The sequence below is a fragment of the Colias philodice genome, chromosome 10 (assembly GCF_061535455.1).
Source record: "Colias philodice isolate Cphi_HAF_F1 chromosome 10, ilColPhil1 Martin Lab GWU primary, whole genome shotgun sequence".
NCBI classification, from domain to species: Eukaryota; Metazoa; Arthropoda; class Insecta; order Lepidoptera; family Pieridae; genus Colias; species Colias philodice.
This window is the reverse complement of record NC_143095.1, coordinates 5,990,813-6,015,498: the sequence shown is the minus strand read 5'-3', so window position 1 is coordinate 6,015,498 and position 24,686 is coordinate 5,990,813. Positions and strand designations below refer to the sequence as shown.

Sequence of the window (24,686 nt, the reverse complement as noted above, 5' to 3'; positions counted from 1 at the left end):
CTTTAGCTAATTTGGGTTGCAATACGGAGCGATAGGTACAGAATTTCGTGTCCTATTTAAATAAGATCCTGTCCAAGTGACAGAGTACCTACAACTGAACCTGAGGGAATAATGATTGACCTGCTTTAAAGTAGGTCATTAGATTGAAATCCCTATTCTTAATAACTTACCCTAATGTTAAGTACTATTTACTCCATGAAAAGTTAATTATAAGGGTCAATTTCTAAGCGAAGGTATTTTATTGTATCGTTTGTTACGATTTGTGCGTGTAGTTTCGTCCATAGTTTTGGTTATCTTCTTTCGTAGTGTGAACACGTTGCATGATGCGGTATTTTAATGAATCCACCTGTATATTTTGTGAAAGAACTCATTGACGTCATACGGTTGGCGCAGGCGCGGTGTCCTGTCGTGATTTAAGCGCAAATCGCAAAACCAAGAGAACGCGACACACTGTTCTTGTTAATGGTCGTTATTGTGGTTCTTCAAAACTTAGATTTACTGCGCGGGAAATCACTCATCGGTAAGTAATAGTTTTAATAGCTTTCTTGAAAATTATTATTTTTAATGATGTGAGTATTTTTATAATCGAAATTGAAATTTAAGATCGTTTTTATTATGGTGACGATGTTAACTTAATATGTAGGTTTGATGGAAAATCGTAGTGACAACGCGTTTTAAAGTTTGGCTTCGCAGATTGCGCAATTTTGTAAGAGGGAGGGAAATGATAGTTATTTTTATTATCTGCTAGATTTCCGCCCGCGGCTTCGCCCGCGTTTGCAAAGGAAAACCCGCATAGTTCCCGTTCCCGTGGGATTTCCGGGATAAAAACTATCCTATGTGTTAATCCAAGTTACCTTCTATATGTGTGCTAAATTTCATTGTAATCGGTTCAGTAGTTTTTACGTGAAAGAGTAACAAACATCCATACATCCATACATCCTTACAAACTTTCGCCTTTATAATATATATTAGATATTAGATAAGTACCTATGTATTAAAATATGTACTCGCTACAACAAAAAATCTAATAATTTATTCATGTACTATGTATGTTTTTTTCTTAGTAGATAGAGGTGTTTTCTCAGGTAAAAAATAAAACGACAAATCACAAATAATTAAGTTGTAGGTACCTATGTTGGGTTTTGTTTTCTTTGTGGATTTGATAACGACTAAACTTAGAGATAGATAGTAGACTTAATAATACCTGTAAAACGAATAAAAAGCCGAGTGTAAAAATAAATCATTTCTTCGTATAAAAATAAATGGTTAATAGTGTTCCCACAAGTAGAAAAATATACTTGAATGTATTCATGAGTACATACATGATACACTTAAGAAAAAAATCGTGTGGTTCATTCAAGTCTTATAGGACAGGAATCGGTAGGCATGTAAAAGATAAGTACTCCACTTTCTTTTGTGTTTAATGGCGTAGCTCTGAAGGTTTCTACTAAGTACTGAGGCGCTAAGCTTTCTCTGGAACGTCGTATTGGAGATTATCTCATAAGATTTAAATTCTATTTAATGAATAAATCCAAAATTATATTTTATACCCAGGTCGCCTGGAAGAGATCTCTTATAAGTGATAAGGCCGCTAAATAAGTTGTACTCTTTCTTTTTTGTAGAAGTTTTCGGCCTTCCTTTGTGTACAACTGTACACTTGTACATTTTCATCTGTATTAAGTATCTATTTTATAATACTTACGCATTGTTCTGGCTACGACATAGTCTGAAAAGGGCGAAATAATTAAGATTCAGTTTATTATTATTACTTGATTTCATATTTATAAACTTATTCAATTCAATTATTTTTACATACACAGTCCAATATGGACTATCAAAGTGTCACACTCGTCCAGCTACTGTAATTTGGGACGTGATCCATCCCCCATAAATTATCAGAATGTTAAAATTTCTCTAATGAATAATATAATAGACTTGGTTTTATTAAATAACTAGATTTCCGCCCGCGGCTTCGCCCGCGTTTTCAAAGGAAAACCCGCATAGTTCCCGTTCCCGTGGGATTTCCGGGATAAAACCTACCCTATGTGTTAATCCAAGTTACCCTCTATATGTGTGCTAAATTTCATTGTAATCGGTTCAGTAGTTTTTACGTGAAAGAGTAACAAACATCCATACATCCATACATCCATACATCCATACAAACTTTCGCCTTTATAATAGTAGTATTAAATAATATTAAATAATATAATAAAACCTACCCCTACTAAGAATATGAAAAACAAGATTTTGTAAAATTTACTAATTGATACCTAAATACATAAAATTAGCAATATAATAGTCACCGATTTTTATTGCTTACTAGTGTTTTGAATTGGCTTCGCTCGTGGTTGGTATATTATAATATTATATGGCCATATTATATTGCGCACTTATCCAACGAATAAAGAATTTTTGAAATCAGTTCAGTAGTTCCTGAGATTAGCGCGACCATCAAACAATTAAGGTAGCATTCGGATCTGGGCGGTCGCGACCTGGCAGCCGCGGCCCTGCATTGTCGCTGCTGTGCGGCGCTGCCAGAAGCTTACGGATAACAGCGTCCGCGACCCGGGCAGCGACTGCCACGCGCGGTATTCAAACAGCACTCAGTCAAAATAATAGTCAAATATACGAAAGCGAGAACTCCTGAAGAGACTGATAGAGGACGAAGAAGAGTATGATCAAATAATGTTGGTCTTACTATCATCAAAGAGGAATAAAATCGATTTATTTTATCATTACATTATCCTTATAGGTTTTGAGTCGAGGATCGTAAAGTGGTGGATTTTTAGCAATTAATTCAACTAAAAACTCGTCGTTTTCATCGGTAAACGTCGCCAGCAGCGCGACCGTACTGCTCCCGGAGCGGCTCGGCGGCGCTGCCAAAATCGCGAGCAGGTCGCGCCCCTCGGCCGCGCGGCTCGGTCGCTTGCGTCGGTAACTATCGCATACAATTCCCTACGAAGCGGTACGGCGCGACCACGGTCGCGGCTGCGGGGCAGCGGCTGCCGGGTCGCGACCGCCCAGATCCGAATGCTACCTTTAGACTCCTGAGCTTTATAGTTTATAGGTATTATTAGTATAGATGTTCTGAACTTCTGAGTAAATAATTTAAATTAAAAAGTAAAATTATAATCCTGAAATGACAATATCTAATAATCGTAATCGTAAAGGCACATACATATTTTCAACAATATTTGGTAAATAAATAAAGCCTAGAGTTATTATAAAATCATTAGGTATGTTGAACAAGCTTGAAACTTCTAAATCACAGTTTAAATTGTTTGTAGTATCGAAAACCGTGTAAATGTATGTAGCAAATATTATTTTGTCAGTAAATAATTCTCCAGTCGTAGCGTATTGTTTAACCTCTTTAATAGTTTATTTTCCGTTCTAAATACATATTATTTCCACGTCTATACCGTCTTATATCAAGAATGTTTCGCAAGACATTTCTGAATGGATGGATTAAGATTAATCGTTCTAATCACGCTCGAGGGACAGCGAACAGATTCACTTGTTGATCTCTATGAATGAGATAAGGTTCAACTGGGCCCTGGTGATTTGTCTATCTTTAACTTACAAAGATTTTTGTACTTTTTATTCACGTTTCTGCGTCACGTTCAGAAAGAATTGGTCTTCATTGAAAAATTTTTGAAATTTCTGCCGTTTAGTTGGAAAGTATTGAAATTAAACTGAAGAAATTAAATATTTCTTCTCTTTTCAGTAAGGAAGTCAGTTAAATTTATGTGAATATTAATAACGATCTTTAAATGAAAGGTGATAGTCCATAAGTAGACCACTTAATACATATATGTACCTACATTTCTTACAAAGGATATTATGTGTTGCCAACTCAACAGGAGGGCATTGTGGGACACTTAAGAGAGAATAAAGAATGAGGTTGATTACGTATTGAGTATAGCATTATAGAATATGTGAGTGTATGGAATTCGATAAAAACTTATAATCGTGTGAAAAGAGCAAAGATAAGTTGTAGAGAGAACTTTATTCTAAACTTTCTTTTTGCAATATATTTCTCAAGTTATACCTACAGCATAATATTATATCAACTTGTATAAAGATTGCTAAATGACTGATTTATTGATTAATGTAATCCAAATGCTTTGTGCATCTTAAACGGGAATGAATGGCTCATTTTTCAATTGACACATTGAGGACGGCACTAACTCTATTAATGATACTAAAAGGATAGACGATCGCTACGTAAATGTATGTAAAATGCATTAAACGGATATTGTAAATGTAATTTTCTTGTCATGTATCGTATAATTGTCTTTTTACATGAAAATTATGTTGAAATACAGAGAAATAAATTAAAATAATCGGTAACAAACATTTAATTACGCTCAACATTCAATGGACGAACCAAAAACTATTCGTCCATTCACAATGTCAGTTGTCACATTAACTTGTAACGCAATTTAGCTTATCCGCTCTGAATAGCAACCAAAAAGGAAATTGAGCCTCTCAATCAGGATCACTAGTGAAGAAATATTCCTCTTAGATTCGAGCTACGTAAGAAATTTTAAGAATTTTCCTCTTAAAATAATACAAATTTATCTTATCGTGATGACGCGCCTACGACGTTATTTTTACTGAAATAATAAGGAATCATAATAAAGGTACCATTGTGGAATACTTATCTAATTATTGATTTTACTGAAATATTTATCTTAATTTTTTAATGTTGAATTCTAAATAGTTACCTATATTATTAAATTATTGTTATTATTTTTTATGGTTTATTGTTTATTAGAAATAATGAACGATGGTTAGAAATTCGTTAGTTTGTTAGTGTAGTAGGTATAGCGTAGTGCTACGCATAGCTATACATATAATTAATACAGAAACAAGGCGAAGGCGTTTTGGACCAATAGGACCATAGATGAAATATCATCTTTAATGTAAATAGATATGGTCTGTGTCAATAAAGAATATAGAAAAACTGACATTTTTAAATTTTAAATTCCGCCTACGCTACGTTACAGCTACGTAAACTAAATTTAAATAACTTGCTGGAATCTTGGCGTCCCTCGCGCGGTACTCAGTAAACAGTAAACAAGGTAAACAGTTCTTATATGCTTATCCAGACTATAATCTATCTCTGTAATAAATTTCATTCAGATCTGATTAGCTATTTTTGCGTGAAAGTGCCATTTTGATCACAATGAAATATTTCATTGCGGTTAAAAGGTATCTTATATCACTCTGTACCCTCCAACTCAAAAATTACACCATAAAATTGCTCCGTTGTCGTGAAATAAAGAAAACAAAAGTACTCAAGTATTTAGAAAAACTTGCATTGGAATTTGTTTTATGGATTTCAAAAGATTTGATAAATATGAACAGACCGTGTAGAACGGACCACAATATAATAAGAATACTTCAAAGTTAATCTCTTGGGAAGACAACAAAAGAAGTTGTATTTTTTCCTATTATATAGGGATAAAGTAATCTACAGCGGAACAGCCGGTATTATGTAGATCAACAACAACTTTTTACGAAAAACCATCCATTATGATGTACTTTATTTTAAAATGGGAATGGAAAATGAGAGGTTGCTTCTAAAATAATGGCTTTTACAGACTGTCCTGTACAAATATAATTGAGATAAAAATAACAGTGGCTCATTATGTTAATATTTTATACCAGCAACGAAGTTAGACATTATGTCTGAACTACGTTTATATTGTTTCAAATCCCAAAAGTGAAATCAATGAGAAATCCATTAAATCTTTTACAAGCACATACCTACTAGGAAGTTTATTATTAAATAATAAATATACTCATATTTTTTCTTTCCGAGTCAGGTATTAAGGTTACATGTAATATACGTTTCCCGCTAATAAAATTCCATAACATCCCGAATTGTTTACGAAATGAGCGACCCTTGTCAAAAACAATCGTTGATGGAAGGACGGGCTCAATCATTTTAGAGGACATTGGGTAATTGGCTTTCTACGTGTCGAGATTAACTACATTAATAACTATCGGTATATAGGGAATATTCTATTTAATATCAAGTTTCTCATTACGTATGCTGGCTTAGCTAAATCCAGCTGGTAGTTATACAAACCGCAGTTTAAGCTAGGCTGTACTCTGCACATGTGATTTTGTGATATGTTCATAATAGGTACTCCATACTTTCATTTGTATTACTGAAAATTATGTCATGGAAATGATGTATCATAATTAGCTATTGAAGCTACGAACTTTACTTTTACCCCTTGTTAGGAAACTCAAATTTATTCATGTTTGCATGAGAAGAACAAAACTTAATAATTAATTTAAACACACAGTCTCGTATAATATGTAACACAACAGTACAATTAAATTTTCCCGAAACAGACTAATTTCCTTGTAAACCGTAAAATTATGTTAATATACTTTGGTCGATTATAATTTTCTACACATTGAATTAATTAATATAATATAAAGTATTTACATAGTGTATTCATTTAAAACATAGAAGCACAAAGTAATATGTCGGATATAATAAATAGCTGAATAATTTTTTTGTAAAGGTATTGAAAGTTAGGGTCTAGTGCAATTCAGGTATGGGCAAAATTTAATATATATAGCAAAATATATTATTATGTAAGCCAATGTATGTAAGAGATTTGGATCGATGTTGTTTCATAATCCGAACGGAATAATAAAATTCTTTCAATCACGTCTCAATAGGTATTCATAGTGTTAACCTAAGGTGTTAACAATGTCGGAATATTTGATAGATTGCATATTGGTAATATGGCCATACCCTATTACTAAGCCCTATTACCTACTATAGTGACAAAAATATTTATAAGTAGTTGTTATTATTTTTCAATAAATCGTATGAAATGTGTATGTGCGTGAATCTTCCAGAAGTGTATTTATATAATGTTATCATTAAAGAACCCTATGAAGATCTAGTAACAAATTGCTAATTTCAAAGCTAGAATTGAGTTGCAAAAGTTTAATCAAAGAAACCTTTGAACGTCGTCTGCCGCCTGCATACATCACTATCACAGTCTAATAAGATGCATCCTTGGTACTAAAATAGAGGCCATTTTAGCGCAGTCAGCACATTACCGGGACAGCTCGGGAGGGGGTGAACTGGGTCACCGGAACACATCGGAAACTGGTTCAAATATGCTTATAGATACAACGTTACAATTGAATCAACGCGCGTACAAAGCTTAAAAAGAAAAAGTTAGTGAGAAGCGCTGTTATTTAAAAAAATATAGAGTCAGGCAATGTTCGAGCGAATTGATTATTGTAAAGAGTCAAATAGCTTTTACTTGTAGAAATTACAGAATTTCAAATGGAATCTGGATTTTGATACAGATATTTACAGAAAAATACAGTATAGTAATGGAAAATGGCACATAAACTGACAAAAACCGTTTTGTCTTAATCTTAATAGTACTTATTTTATCATAAAAATACTAATACTCTCGCTCTCTTACTTTTGTTTATAGACTGAAATCGGTACATATTTGGATTAAAGTACATACACAATATGTATTATACTTATTTTAGTATATTTATCCGTTGATCTGATTGTTTTGTAACACATTTTGTAACTACAAAATCTGGGATTGTGTTGAGTCTTATGTCAACGTTCGTTTCAACGTAATTCTTTTGGTAATACCTTTTTGTTACACTTTTGTACGTGCTGTCATAAAACCGGGATTATTTCTGATATTTGAGCTTGACTTCTCGTAGTACCTTCACACCGAGGCGTTTTCGTTAAACGAAGCCAGTCGGTTCATTGCTAAGCTAACATGATTAGCTGAATTTATTATATACTCAACACTACATCCAATTTGTAGTAAATACACGTTTCGGAGAGCATGATTTGGTCTAGAAGTTTGTTTTACATTTAAAATGTTTTCTACCTTGGGGTCGGTTAGTTTTATTGCTTTTAGTTTACGCCTTTCTATGTAGCAGTAAACAAGTTTTCTTTTAGAAATGTTTACAAATCCTTTATCTTGAATTATAGGTAAAGTTGCGTAGAATTTTAAGGAAAAAATTTAATACTACATACAAGTAATTAAATTTAATTTTATGTTACTCATTCATGTACATAGACCTTTACCAGCCTTTGTTATCTACACTGTTACCTATAAATTTAACGTAAACGATAATACATTTTCTGTATTTACCTTGTCGACATTTTGTTTTGTTAAAGTATTTGTACGACTTCAATTCTCATTGTTCAAGCGTACAATTATAGTACGTAGGCGTAGGAGTTCGTTAACAATAATTATTAAGCGAATATAAATGAAACAAAAGAATAAAACTGAAGTACCTAATTTCATTTAATATACCGGTTGAATTTAAATAATTTGACACGCTCTGGGTTGACGCTAATTATGACTAAAACACTTTTAATGGTTACCAAATTACATATATTATGTAACAATATTAAATTGTATTACTACCTTTTATGAGGTCTCCATAACGTGGGTCTACAGAAAATGAAATGAATTTATATGGGTTTGTTCTTAACGAATGTGTAGTTAGCTGGTAATTATCAGCCTGTATAATTGATTAGTCCATTATTTTAATAGCAATGTTTATTATAACATTTTATTGTTCAGTTTAAAATATCTTATTAACGTAATTTAAGACCAAATCCTTTAATATCATGGGATAATGGCTTGAATAAAACGGGCAAGTTCCTCCGTCACAGAGGGATTTAGTCAAATACCTCCCGGTACTCTGTTTTTCGTAAAGCAAACATTAATTAGTATCTGCTTGTAATGCTTACATAGTAAAAAAACGGCTTATTTCAGTACTTTATGTAGGTTGGTTACAAATCAACTTTTATATTGAGTAAAGCCGCCTATTTAAAGGGAGGTGAATGATATTTCAATAGATTTCATTTTCTGAATAATATTTTATACATGGGTGTATAAAATATTATTTATATTTTATATATTTTATATAATATTATTTATAATAGCTTTATAGCCTGATTTTGAGAAGGTTTCTCGTTTTTGAGTAAGATAAAATTTTGATTGTCAATGATTTTTGAATAATAAGATCGTTAATTTATGAGATAGTACAAATATGTTAACGTCATAAATAAAATTGAGACTGTGTAAATTCAATAATGCCCAGAATACGATTGGAGTTGGAATTTAAAATAAATTCTTCTGTAACATTCTGGCATTAAGAATTCAAAATGAAATATTGTTTCAGGTAACATGATGTCGTGGTGTAAGCTGTTTTTAACCCTCAGCCTGGTGACATCCTGCGTACTATCTGCGCCACTCGCTGACGGCTCAGGTAAGCTTATAATTATTATCTTACCCTTTCAGCCTCTGTTATCTCACTCAAAGGAACATGATTATATAAATAACAATATGGACAAATTTACTGAGACATTTCCCTGTGAAAACTGGATTATAAAGAGTTATTTTGAATTTTATCAGATATGAGTTATAGATAGAATATGAATACATTTTTTTTTCAATATATTATGTGCGAATATTTAAGATGTTCCAATGTAACTGGAAGAACTTATATTTGTAAACTACGCGGCTCGTTCTCGCTCGTGTGGAGTCGACCTACAATTACCTATGTAATAGCGAAAACCTTTTTAAAATCCGTTATATTGTTTTTGGTAAACGTGCAGACAGAAAAGGGTGTGCGGGCGATTTATTTTTATACAATAGCCGCTAGCGGCTTCGTCCGGTCTGATAAAAAATAATCATATTGCCGGTCGGATAAAATAAGCATATTTTAATCTGTAGAGCTTTTTTATGGTAAAAAAATATTTAAACTAGTTTTGCTAGTTTTCTTTCATTCTAACTTGCAACACGCTAACAAAAATATTGTCTTTATAATATAGCCAGTACCTACGTTCATATAATATCGTCGTGTAGAATGAAAGAAAAATTAAATGAACATTATTAATGAAAGAAGGCTAACAATATTTTAATCTTATAAAGAAAATTTTAATTACGTTTAAGAAAACTCAATTCTATTCTGCGGTAAAAATTAATCTTTTTCCCAGAAGCTTTCATCAATTCTAATCATTTAGCTCTACGATTAAAATTATAATTCACATTTTCTAAATGTGGGAAAGTGTATTCAAAGTCGTGTTACGTAACCAGACTGTTTTGCATATTCCGAAATTAAGAAAATGCTATAGAATCTCTAATAACACACTGGCAATCCAACGCCCACGCGTTCACAAAGCTACAGTACGTGGATATTATATTCCACCAGGGATTATAATATCCACGAGCTGTAGTTTTATGTTGTCAGGCAATAAATAGTTTTGAACGAAAAATGCTCTTACTATAATATAACTTAAACTAGGTACATTCAATAAAATCAACACGCTCTTGAATTTAATACGACGTAAGTGCTAAAAATATACAGAACTGTATGTCGTGTTTTTATCTCGTTTAAGTATGCAATTGAAATTGAAACGAAATAAACTATTAATTCAATATTTTCACATGCATGTCTTGGCGTCATGTCATTGAAACCGATCCATCATTACACCATATTATGATAAGATATTAATAATTCCATGAACATATTAACTGCAACTGAACTGCAAGCTCGTTCATCACATTTAATGGATTAAAAGCCAATCCATTTTAAAGGTTGACGTGTTGTTGTCACATTTTAATGCAAACTACTTAACTAATATTATATTTTTAATACAGTAAACATACCTACATATTAATGAATTTAAATTTAAAGCAAAATACAATAATAAAATGTAACCTCTTTGTTTCCTTGATACTTTTATTATTTGGATTTGGAGCCACTTTAATTTTAGATAAATGACAAGAAATAAAAACAGAGCTTAAGCGTCGTTAACTCGAGGTGGGTGTGTAATTAAATTTTATTTCAACTAGCCCCAAAGTTAGTGAAAAATTTATACAGATTATTGGTGAATGAATAAATTATCTTCATTTAAATACGAAATATGTTAATATTTTTTTTGTTTTAGTATTCTAAAAACTAATTGCTAAGGAGAACTAATTGCGAGCAAGTTAACTGTTAAGGGTAAACCGGAATAAATAATATTTAGCACACAAAATGGAGTTAATGAAACCTATTGTTATATTTAGTCTCTGTAAGGTAAACATTTATTTAAGTTAAATATATAAATCGGTAGGTAGATTAATAATCTACAGAAAACGATTTAACTCAAACACAAATTAATTATTGTGACAATAAAATTAATGATAATTGCTTGTCCTTTTCGTTGTTAAAAAATGTCAACCGTACACAGAAAGATGAGCCGGATCAAAGTACAGGGTGTCCAGCAGCAGATTTCAATGTTTGAACGCTTCTAGTTTTAAAACGCGACGTGCGAGGGGGACGCGGGGGGTGTCATTCAGCGCGTGAGTTCTGCGGATTTTTTAGTCGCCATGGAGCAGTGGAGCGGAGAGCATCGCGCTTATGCTATTGAGGCATACTTTTTGAGTGATTTCGCTGGCAAAAACACGCCGTCGGTTTAATAACCATTATCAAATTCATCGTTTAAGAGATGGACCTTCGATAAATTTGATACAGTCGTAGCTAGCAAGGTTTAGGGCTACAGGTTCAGTCATTAATAACCCTAGGCCGGGACCAGCACCATCAGTATCCACGATAGAGAACATTAAACTTGTTATGAATTCTGTAATTGAAAATCCTCGTTTATCACTTCGCACACGTTCGTCGATATTGGGAATTCCTAAATCGTTTTTCAGGTCATTATGTGAAAAAAGGTTAAGCTCCATCCATAATAAATTCAGATTATTCAAGATTTGCTACAGCTCATACTGCTAATGTGTCAATGAATTCAGTGCGGCAGTTATTTCCTGAAAAGCACATATCCCGAAACGGCACCATCCCGTGGCCACCCAGGTCACCAGACCTAAGTCCATGTGACTTTTTCTTGTAGGGCTATCTAAAAACTGTGGTTTACCAATCAAATCCAACAACCATAAGACAACTGAAGGAAAATATCCGGGCTGAAATAAACAGAATTCCCAGTTCCCTTTGCAAACAAATTTTTCTCAACATGCGGAATAGATTGAGGAGTGTGTGAGAGTAGGAGGGCGGCATTTGGAAAATGTAATTTTCAGGAGATAAAATCCGCACTCGTCTTCTTTTGACTTTAATAAAAATATTTTGTTTAGAAATAATACTTCTTTTTTTACAAGCCCTCAAACATTGAAATCTGCCACTGGACACCCTGTACATAATTTAAAGTCGACGTAATGGCTTAATTCCCCTAATCTCAAATTTACAGGCAAATATTCATGATCTCCCTGCGTGGGTGGATCTCGTGCCACAATTTTATTTTACGGTCTGCGGGCTTCAGCTCATTTCTGTATAAAAGTTGTGGTCTTGCCCTTGAAAAGGCTTTGTTTAGCCGTGCAAAAGGGTTGGTATGTACGCTACGTGGGCTGAAGTCTACGCAATGTGTTTGAGACATTATCATAAAAGAAAATCGAGATATTGTTTAGCTCTATTGTGTGGAGTGTGACATTGTCAGTGTATAAATCTTTTTTATTCGTGTAGTATAATCTGCAGATACTTCTTGACAATAAAGGATAAAATCTTTAAACGTTGCCAATTGTCCAATAGAGAAGAATATAAAATATCTAAAAGGGTACGACGCAATACCTATATTGATTTTAGAGGCACTCCGTAACAGACACTTGGGTAGTTAGATAGACAACAACGAATGGCGACGAAAACAAAGAGTGAGATTCGATGGTGTTGTATAAAATAAGTATCATATACATATATAAAATCTATATGAGTGCTACAATACGAAACGTTAGTACATAAGTAACGAAACGGATTTTATTTCAAAACATTCGACACTATTATTCCAAACTAAAAATAGCTGAAACGAAGTGATATTAGTACGTATACTTAAACGAATCATGTTCCGGAAATACAATATTTATACACACTCAGACACGACACGCAATATTTTCCGAATAGTAATGTGGATTCAGCCAAAACTCACGTTACCGATAGATATTCTTGTGTGCTTCTTGCTATATTTGAGGCGTTTTAATAGATTAAATAGCTATTGGTAGATAGTTTCATTCGTGCTTATCAATAAATTCAGTAGCAGTGAAACTTTTTCCTTTTAAAAGTACTGTAAATTGTTTTACAACCCAATGAATATAATCATAATGGCCTCGTAGTTAATGTAAATAGTTTTAGAGCTTCCGACGTAAACTATTCCTCACTAAATTTGTTTATGGTCTCCACCCACGACTCCGAAGAAACTTGAAAGATAGAAAGGGACATTTTACATAATTCGGAGAGCAAAGTAAATACACAATTAGTGTTAAACTAGCATGCGACACGTTTAGGTTTATTTATGTTCTGAACTTTGTGAAACTCATCAGAAGTTTTACTTTTGGCACGATAACTTTGTTTGGATTCTATTTGTATTGGCATACAAACATCCATATTAGCTATATTATATAACACAGTTTTATAGAACAATTTCTTGATTAAATAATTAATTATAACAAGAAATATAACTTTGTTTTGGTGCTCGATATACCATGTTGATATAGTTACTTTCAGTTAAATCTTCAGTGAAACATAAAAACTTTCAATAAGTATTCCTAACGTATAATACAAATACATATACTTATAGCCTAATCTATGCGTCTTAATTTTGTGGAATAATTTGTTTCTAAAAATACAACACATCTATAGGCTTTATATTAGGTATTTCATACTCGCCTGAACACACAAATCCATTCTGTCCCGTACTTTATCCGAGATCAAAGGTTTACCGGCTGGCTGCTTTGTCACATTTCAATGAACATTCATGTTACATTACAGATTGCGAAGGCTTTATAACGTGATGGGCTTTCAAAGGCATCTTTATCTTATGCTATTAATCGAGCCATTTTTGTACAAGTCTCATATAAATAGCGTATAGACCTTGAAAGTACGATCGTAATTTTTTCTCAATGTAAGCGATAGTGAACTTAGGTAGTTTTACGAACGTTAAACAAGGAAGAGTGAAAGATTAATATTTCAGGAGCTTTCAGTTTCGTAAGTTTCTAAGTGTTACTTTAAAAAAAGCTGGATATAATAATTAATTAATGCGTAGACTGTGTTAAAGCACCAATTAGGTACATGGTTAAATAACTCGCTTTGATTAATTAACGTTCAATTAACGTGAGAATCATCTGAACAAATGGGTCAATTTATATGAGCAAACGACCGCGGAAAAAGACAATGCTATAAAAATATTTTTCATTCATGGGAGTATGGTATCATTAATTGAATAATGAATTATATTTCAAATGTCCATTGTCCATACACACACATTCTACACTTTAGTTTCCAAACTTTAAAGGGTACACAAGACCCTAATTTTTTTAATTAAAATGAAATTTACATTCTCTTAGTTATACAGTGCACAATATTATATTGCATATAAAATAGTAACTTCAACAACTTATTTACAAGAACATTTATGTTATCACACTGATAGTTTATTAGATAATGGTACTAATGTCAATTAAAATACAATGCACAGCACTTGAAAAATAACAGAGTAGATTAGGTTCTATCATTATCAGCCTATTTGGTTTCCACTGGGCAACTTGTATTCACAACGTTAAAGCTCCTAATTTAGGTCAAATTCCAAAATTGATTAAATGCGGCTTGATAGATGTCACTCGTCGTGAAACTCTTGGTTCTACATGTTGGTCTCATCCCGATCGTTTTTCATTGGCATCGTGTCGAATTGAAAGTCCTATGTTCAGAGTAATTGGAAATTATTCTTCGTTCTTTCCTGAAAACTTCATACCAGACTATATTTTAATAGTGTGAGTAGTACATAATATTATAACAGCAAGGAAATTAAATAGAGAATTACTGAAAAACGATAACTGGGTCAAATTTAAAACCAGCTTTCGAAAAAAGGACACACAAACTGCTCCAATTTGTCTCAGGAATTCATTGTTAAATACGTTTTGATAGGAAAAAATATACAAAAGTAATCAGCCCATAATCAAAGTGAAATTGGCGGTTGTACAAAAAAAGCAATTTATGGAAAAAGTTTCTTATAGAAGGCAATGAAAAATAGCGTATTATCACTCGGCCGCAAAATTACTTTTCCTCGGGAGTCGTATATTGAATCCGTCGGTGAGATCGGGGTTCAAAATAGCACTTTTGCTATGTAATTCGACTGATCTTTCAGTTATTTTTAAAATTGCGAGGCTAGATGATTTATCTCTTATGCCAAGAGGATTTTAATTAAATTCGACTTTTAGATTTGAGCTATATTTTATTTACCTTAACGTTAAGAAATAATTTATTGCTATAAAGCAGTTCATTACTACTAATTCTGACAAATTTTGAAATGTAGGTACACCTACCTATCTTAAATTATGTAAACAGTAGGTTGTAAGTACTGTTGAATCTAAAGACATGGTGTTGTTTATACCTAGAGCCTGAGTGGTTTTTAACCTGTAAATAATCATCGCTCTATTTAATTACATATTTTTTGAACTTATTCATAATTGGAAGACGGAAGTGGTGGGTTCCAAAATAAAAGAAAGGAAAATAATGTGTATTACGTTATTCGTTTTATGCCCAAATAAATGAAATCTCTTTTCTGGATAAAGTCTTGTTTTTATATGATTTCGAACATTGATAATATAATGAATATCAATGTTCTGAATAAAATTATTTTAGTAATGTTTGATCGTGTTTTATATTATTCTTACATGGAGGTATCACAATCAATTCACATTTATTGGTAGGTACCTACCATATTATATTTTTTTAGGCAAGAAAAATACTAAAAAAATATATTAATCAAAGTTACGTCGTACCCTGTGGTCGTACCTATAGTTTTTTGTTTGTAGATTTATTGAAGATAAATATAGCCTCAGGTTGTTTAGATAAACAATAAAGTTCTTTTTAAATAGTTTCCGCAGGTTTGGCAGACAAACTACATTGCTTCGTCGGACATCTGATAAAAACTTTACCTTAGTTTAATTTATGTTTTCTTGTGAAAACATTATAGTACTTTTGTTAAAACACGTTTATTGTGAGTTGTGACATTAAAAAGAAAACACTTTATCGATAAGTTATTTTATTTAATAGATTATTCTCGGTTATTCTTATTGTTTACTTATTTACAATCAGCCAGTATATCTCATGACAAATAAATACCCACTGGATTAGATACAATCGAACAGTTTCTAAACAATGCTTATAATTACGTATTATTGTTTGCGAGTCTGGATTTGAAGACGCTGTTGACAACAGATATTGTTAATGAGCATCTTGAGTAAATTAAATGCGAATAATATTGTTTATTAGGGGCTAAATTATATTAAGTTGATGTATATTTTGTTTATAATGAGGCGTTTTGGTGTACCCTTAAACGATTGATGTGATTCTTATTAACCGACTTCAAAAAAAAGGAGGAGGTTATCAATTCGGCCGGTATGTTTTTTTTTTTTTTTTTTTTTATGTATGTACACCGATTACTCCGTGGTTTCTGAACCGATTTACGTGATTCTTTTTTTGTTCGATGCGGGATGGTGTCGAATTGGTCCCATAAAAATTTTATTCGGATAGGCCCAGTAGTTTTTATTTTATGAGCATTTTTGTCTGTATTTGTAAATGTTGCAAGTGCAAGTTTGAAGTCGGTTATTTTTAACGCAGTTATTGACTTGTTTTATTTAGTGTAATTCGATTGTTGGAAGATTGAATTAAATGTAAAAGAAATTACAACAGTTAACTTTGTTCGTGTAGTGTAAGAACTAAGAAGTAATGATGAAGCAATTTTATATTTTTAAAGATGCATTGAAGATCTGGTATCTTTTATAGAAAAAATATAAATTATTCAATGAAATATAAATTCTAATACATATATTCCGGTGCATATTTTAACGAGATTTATGTTATCACATATTACATTAGTTATATTATTATGGCGTAGAAACCTTGCGAAGACCTCGAATACCGTTGTATCAGCTTCGCGACATTCACCTACTTGATAAATTAACATTTTAACTTGAACTTTACTCTAAATTAGAGATATATGAGTTGTATGTTAACAATTAATTATACAACTAAACTCTACTGACCAATAAAATATTTTACTTTACATTAGTTTTCTCTGAAGCGATCGCATCTCGTCTATGCTAATTCATTTTCGTCGAATGCTCTTCAGAAATTTCCATATCTATTAAATACATATTTAAACGGTAAACGTAACACATGACGATAGTGCAATTTTGTCATATTAAATTAAATATATTAATATTATATAATATTCAAATTCGCATATGCCAAAACACACCATTCCATGAACACAATTTTCTTAAAAGCATTTTATAATTTTCTCATCGTGAATTAATGTGAAGTTCAGATTAACATTTACATGAATAAAATTAAATAGTATTTTCTCAATAAAGAACAATAAGTAATTCTACTGAAGCAACGACCTATTTGCATACGCTCTTGAAAATAAGTGATAGAAGCCAACCTGCAGGGTGCAGAGGTAGGCATCTATAGCAATACGTTCGTGGTAGTGTTTATGCATATAATAAAATCGTAGTAAAGTCAAAACTACATTGGATATCTTTTTAACCCATTGACCACCGTAAGCCCCGATCGGGGCGCGACACAATAGATTTTCTATTGTGTCTGTGATTCCGAGGACTGATGGATTAAAAGAATACCTACTTGTATGAAAAGTACTGCCATGGAATATGGATGCATGATAAGTCGAGTCAACATATAGGCATATCATTACGCTAAGACAAATAGGAGCGGAGCAATGCGGGTAAAACTGCGGGGCTGAGCTAGCTATAATATTTGCCTCTTTGGTATTGTGGCCATGAATGTAACTTTGTGGGCTTGGGTTCAAAGTCCAAGTAGGCTTTTATGCGATTCCTTTTTCATGCGTGGGCCGTGGGGTCTTACGAGGAATTTGATACCGTGCGAATTCGTGCGTCGTTCAATAAATTCTGCCTGACGACGACATTATGCTTATAAATGAAAAATTCTATATAAAATGCTTAAAAAAGTTGCTATAAAAAACTTGTTCATACAATGATCTGCCTGAAAAATCTAAATTGTAATGATCGCAGACAATTTATATGATTATATTTAGGTAGTAAGATATACTACATTAGGTCTGAGAATGAAAAGTTCAACAATACATAAAAGATAACGAGTCTTATTCATTCGCTTGAATAAGAACATGAATGGATACCTAGCGATTCTATTAAAATATTTTTCTTTCACGTTGCGAAACAAAGAGCGGCTCTGTATCTATTTATAATTATTATTTTATTTGAACAGCCGATCGTTGACTTCGGGCGTTGTTAAGCAAAAGAATTCACTGTTAAGATAATTATTTTAAGTCTCTTCACACTGGTGTGTTTTGAAAACAAATTAATTAAAAAGCGCACTTTATCAACTTAATCAATATTAAAGCTGAAGAGTTTGTTTGTTTGAACGCGCTAATCTCCGTAAATACGAGTCCGATTTGAAAAATTGTTTCGGTGTTAGATGGCCCATTCGTCGAGGAATGCTATAGCCAATATATCATATGTTAGTGAACTAAGCAGATCATTTTTAGCAGATCAAAAAAAAATGTGAGTTCTTATCGCGTGCAGTTGAGTTCTACAGTTCCTGATATTTTTTAGAAATAGTTCTGGCGTTTTTACCTTAACAAACGACATTTGAAAAAACCCGACCTGGACCCGGCTTAACGTGATGCTAAGACGTAATGCTACGACGTGATGCTACGACGTGATGCTACGACGTGATGCTACGACGTGATGCTACGGCGTGATGCTACGCTGTGATGCTACGGCGTGATGCTACGGCGTAATGCTACGGCATGTGTTACGGCGTGATGCTACGGCGTGATGCTACGGTTTGATGCTACGGCATGATGCTACGGCATGATGCTACGGCATGATGCTACGGCATGATGCTACGGCATGATGCTACGGCGTGATGCTACGGCGTGATGCTACGGCGTGATGCTACGGCGTGATGCTACGGCGTAATGCTACGGCGCGATGCTACGGCATGATGCTACAGCATGATGCTACGGCATGAAGCTACGGCATGATGCTACGGCATGATACTACGGCGTGATGCTACGGCATGATGCTACGGTATGATGCTACGGCATGATGCTACGGCATGGTGCTACGGCATGGTGCTACGGCGTGATGAAATATGACAAATAAATTTTCTAGTGTTTCATTTTACGCGAGTATTTCTAAAAAATATCAGGAACTGTAGAACTCAACTGCACGCGATAAGAACTCACATTTTTTTTGATCTGCTATAAATTATCTACTACGGGAAGTTGGCAGATCATTTTTTCAAATGTCGTTTTTTAAGGTAAAAACGCCAGAACTATTTCTAAAAAGTATCAGGAACTGTAGAACTCAACTGCACGCGATAAGAACTCACATTTTTTTTTTGATCTGCTAAAAATGATCTGCTAAGTTCACTAACATATATATCATCTCGCTAAGGCCAACAGGAGCACAGCACTTCGGGTAAAACCGCGGAGCACAGCTAGTTAATAAATCATTTTGGGAACAATACCTACATAGAATTATATATTCTTAATTAAGTAATGAGAGCGTAATTGAACGGAAACATGGTAATGAATCAGTTTCAAGCCAGTTTTCAATCTGGTAGATGCGTGACTATGCAATTTAATGAAGCATTTATGTACTGTATATTTATAAAGTAAAATATGATGCATTTATTCTATATTCAATTTATTCTGTTCTTGTTTTTGAAGTGAAACTGAGTTGAGAGTAAAATTTCAAGGTCTCGTTATGGCAATACCATCACGCCATAACGGAGTAAGGCGATGATTTTGGTATCTATCTTGCCTTAGAAGTTTCATATTGTTACACGTGTGCTTGGGATACACGCTCTTTATTATGCACAATTTAAAGTTATTAATAATTATTATTGCTTATAAACTAAATTTTTATACAATTTATAGGCTGAGCGATACCAAAAAGCCGAAATCAATATTTCATATGGAAGCGGTCTCTTCCAGGAATTGCGCTCAGATCAAGCAAATAACAACCCGATCTTTTTTTGTATATACTATTTAAATAAGAATTAATATTGTTAAACGTGTAGACGAGTTTTATCTGTATTGCATATGATGTAAATACATATATGTAACTAAATGCATAAATAAAATTCTACCTCAACAACATAGGAGTTATATCAGAATCTTTCAACTTCGTAGAACATCACGTTAGACGTTTCAAAAGCCTTATCCAATAATTAGTTTGTTCAACCGTACATCGCAAACTTATTTCATAATAACTTGGAGAGTTATGGCTTATATTATTAAATCGAAGCGTTATTTATCTTACAAAGATGCCAGATTGTTTCAATAACAGTATGTAGAAAGTAAATAAAACAACGGTAAGTATATAGAAATATTCTATATGGCAAATAATGGCGTGTTGCAATAAAAATGCAAACAAACGATTAAATCTAGGTCATACTGAAGTACATGTTTTTTGATTAAAAATATAACTAGTAAATACATTCGGAATATCCAAAAGTAAAGGTCACTTTGGAAGATTGCGATATTGTGTGCTATTAAATGAGATAAATGTTAATATGTAATCTAAGTCGATCCGGATATCACTTATGACATAATCGCATCTTTTGTTACATAAAAGAGAGACGCAATTTCCCTTAAATGGAGGTCTACGAAACGTTTTATTTGATGTCGTAGCACTGTCTACGATATGAGCTACGTAATGTAGCGCTGTAGTGATTTTTATGATTATTTCATGAAATAAAGAATGATTTATTATGTAATACTGAACGTTTAACATTAATGATATCCTATTTCGTTTTTTTTGTGGAGTAGATAGTTGTATATAAACTGTTTATTCAGTAATTTAGGCAATTATTATGTCTAATATTTTTGTCGAATGGAAAAAGAAATCCAATAAAACTCATCTGATTCAATGTTATTCTTTAGTATTATCTTTTATTCTATATTCTCAAGAGGGATATCGTGCGTCATCTTTAAAAAAGGTATAAATAATTTACTAGTCTATTCAAATACAGAACTCTTTATCTAGAAAAATACAAAAAATATAAGGCGGACTTTATAAATATAAATTATTCGCCGTCTACGAAGCCGATTGATTTTGTCAGCGTGGGCGGTTGTTTCGCACTCTCTACTAAATTGATGGGCGGAATCAATTTAGTAGAGACCGCGTTTTACTGCGTAGGAGAGTAAGCAACACGGATGATTAGGAAATATAAGTAGATTTATTAACGACCTGTTTTGGTTAGTTGTAGTTGTAATAATATCAATTAGGCTTATCATACTTTGGTCTATATATATAACTAGATTTCCGCCCGCGGCTTCGCCCGCGTTTTCAAAGGAAAACCCGCATAGTTCCCGTTTCCGTGGTATTTCCGGGATAAAACCTATCCTATGTGTTAATCCAAGTTAGCCTCTATATGTGTGCTAAATTTGATTGTAATCGGCTCAGTAGTTTTAAGTGAAAGAGTAACAAACATCCATACATCCATACATCCATACTTACAAACTTTCGCCTTTATAATAGTACTAGCGGTCCACCCCGGCTTCGCCCGTGGTACATAATATTTACGTTTTCTCTACATAAGAACCATCCTTGCACTTCAAGGAATATAATAAAAAAAGAATTATCGAAATCGGTTCAGCCGTTCTCGAGTTATGCGCTTACCAATACATTTTGCGATTCATTAAAAAAGAATTATCGAAATCGGTTCAGCCGTTCTCGAGTCGAGTCTCGCTTACCAACACATTTTGCGATTCATTTTTATATATAAGATTAAGATTAAGATATGTAATTCATTTTTAATCTGCAGCGAAAAAGATTCTATATTGCAATTGAATCCCACATGTTTTGAAGCTCGTATAAATGTACTTCTTCTGATGTCTACACTTTTTGTTATGTTTTTAAAACGCAAACTAAGTGATAATTCATAAAAAGGGTTGTTGTTGTTGATAATATTGTATACAATCTACAAATGAATTGTCAAATGTGTTGCTAAGCACAAAACTCGACCATTCCAACTGATTGTTTTAACATTATTGTTAAGGCACAAGGAAGTTTCGAATGGAGAGAGAAAACATTTCACTTTGTTCGGGAAAAGCCTCTATAATAGCATGTACCACGGGAGAAGCCGGGACGGACCCCTAGTATAAAATACAAACATAGAATGTGTTAACAAAATATAATGAAAATTCTTACTCATAAAACAATAACCAGTTAGCAACAGCCAACAAGTCCAAAAAAGATTACTCATTGATAAAAGCTGTGGATAAAAGCAATGTTTTTGTTGAATTTAATTGACGTTCCTTGCCCGTAGCACACCTCCGCTGCGATACCATGACCGCGGAACCGCTAGATGAATTCCGCTGTGATCAAGTGTAGTTTGATTAGTGGAACCGGCATCGGCGAAACCTCATACGAGTCAGTCAAGAATGTGGTCAAGAAGCCACGATCGAAGCAAAATGTTTCGTTATCGGAGTCAGAGGAAGAAGAAATATTATTGTGGACTTTAACATTGAAAAGACATAAAACTCGTAGAATTTGAGTGCATGAGATTAATAAAAAAAGAAAGAAATTAGGAGAAAACCTACTATGTAAAGAACTCGAGTCCCATGAAGATCGTTTCTATACATATACATATGTATTTTTAGAATGACCCCTCAAAGTTTTGATGATTTACATACTCTTTTACAAAAATAATGTAGTTCCGCGTTTTATTTTTGTCGGTGTTGACAAACACAGGCGAATACAATGCGGCACCGCAAACAAATAGCGGCGTGAGCGCGGTAGTGTGGCTGGCGTTAGAAGAGATCGGCGAAACCGCGCGAAGAAAGAGATAAAAAATAGTTAGATGTATGTGTTAGAACAGGCAGTTTCGCTACTGTTCCGCTTCTCGTACACGGGACAAGACAGAGCGAAACTATTGCGGTTCCGCTGTTGCAGTTCTGCAGCGGAGGTGTGCTACGGGCGTGATGCTTCCAATAAATAGACGTCTTAAAACATAATATTGAAAAGTTTTACTAATTTAAACAAAGTATAAACATATTTTTCTCGAAAGCTTGAAAATGTCGGAGTACTATAAAATTTACGTATGATATAACTGCCGAACCGCAGAGAGTGGTTTTTCTTTTCGGTGTGTAAATTATAACGGCTATAAGACTATAATATTATATTATAAACGATACGATATTTAATGGTTATAAGACTATTGTTTATTGTAAAATATTAAAATAACACATTCAGTTTATCAGAGTAATATAGGTATGCAATAACCACTTACCCTAATGCACATCGCACATACACAGTTAAAAGTTTACAAACTTATAAGTATAATAATTGTACGTTATTTTTTAAAGAATAAATTTCGCAAAGTAATGGTACAAGATAAAGTTTTATTCGAACAATGATATACGAGTAATGTGTAGTATTACAATACGTATACGAGTAGGTATATTACATTTATACTACGCAAAAGGGAAGATTTCTTCAGAGATTTATTGAATCCGGTTCAGGATAATATCGACTTTGCTACTTTCGTGAGGCCTATTTCTGTTTCTAATACAATATAAGGTATTTTTATATAACATTTCAAACGGTCTTACTAACGCATTTCGGCAAATTATATTAAATACATCTGAGAAACCATATTATTAGATTTGCTCGCATGATACTCGGACTAAAAGATTATCTCCCGATATTACTCCTATATTTTTTTGTCAATAGTTTGCTCTATGGCCATTAAAATACAGAGAAACAAACGCAGTTTTGAATTTATAATCAGTATACTTACACGAAAATAAAAGTAATATAATAATAACAGGAAAGAACATAAATTATTTTGTATAAAATCAAAATAGTGACCTGAAATATGAATTCAGCGTTAAAAATATAAATCAAAGAGAGTATAAAAATTGTGCTAGTGCTCTGGAAATTACATTTGAAATATCAAAGTTTCAAGAATATTTTTACAATGAAACTATATTTTGGATTGACGTTTTAACTATTTGAAATAATGAAGTGCTCTATTATGAAACAAAGCAAACATCTGTTTTTTTTTATTTCGTTACTCGAAATCTACGTGGGTTTACAACCGATTGAGGTGATTATTTTTGTGTTTGATTATATTGATAGGACTTTCATGTCTTTTTGTTATATTTTATAATCTGAAGTGGTACCGTAAGAATGTTGGTGAGCTTTTTGTTGAAAAGATTTATCATAACTTGTAGTAACGCATACAATAGAAACCTTTATATCACATACATGGCGAGTTACATTATAACAAAAGCTTAGGTCACTTGAGTCTTTGAAATGCTCTGTTAACTCCGAGGACGGCAGTTATTAAACAGTGCAAGAAGCAATCTTTTTACCCTTTCATCATAACGCTCTCAGTTCTATTGAGTGTGTTAAGTACTCTCTAGAAATATTACACAATGTTTTAGTTTGAAAATCGAGTAGATTTTACACTCAATTAAATTTCTATGTTATAACACAGCGTATGGGGCAGATACTCACACAATATGTTTGTTTCTGAGCTCTATCATACCGTTTTGTCTTAGTCTTCACTAGGAAGAGAACACGAAAAAA

At 33.0% G+C, this 24,686-nt stretch overlaps 1 protein-coding gene across 1 annotated transcript in view; it reads left to right on the top strand.

Moving 5' to 3' along the window:
- The first annotated feature begins 51 nt into the window (after positions 1–51).
- Positions 52–24,686, top strand: part of LOC149485210 (uncharacterized) — a 57,257-nt gene continuing 32,622 nt past the window's right edge. Inside the window, exons 1-2 of the mRNA XM_089699925.1 lie at positions 52–520; positions 9,214–9,300. Of these exons, the coding sequence (XP_089556051.1) occupies positions 463–520; positions 9,214–9,300 (145 nt within the window). The 5' untranslated portion in view covers positions 52–462. The remainder of the gene's footprint in view (positions 521–9,213; positions 9,301–24,686) is intronic.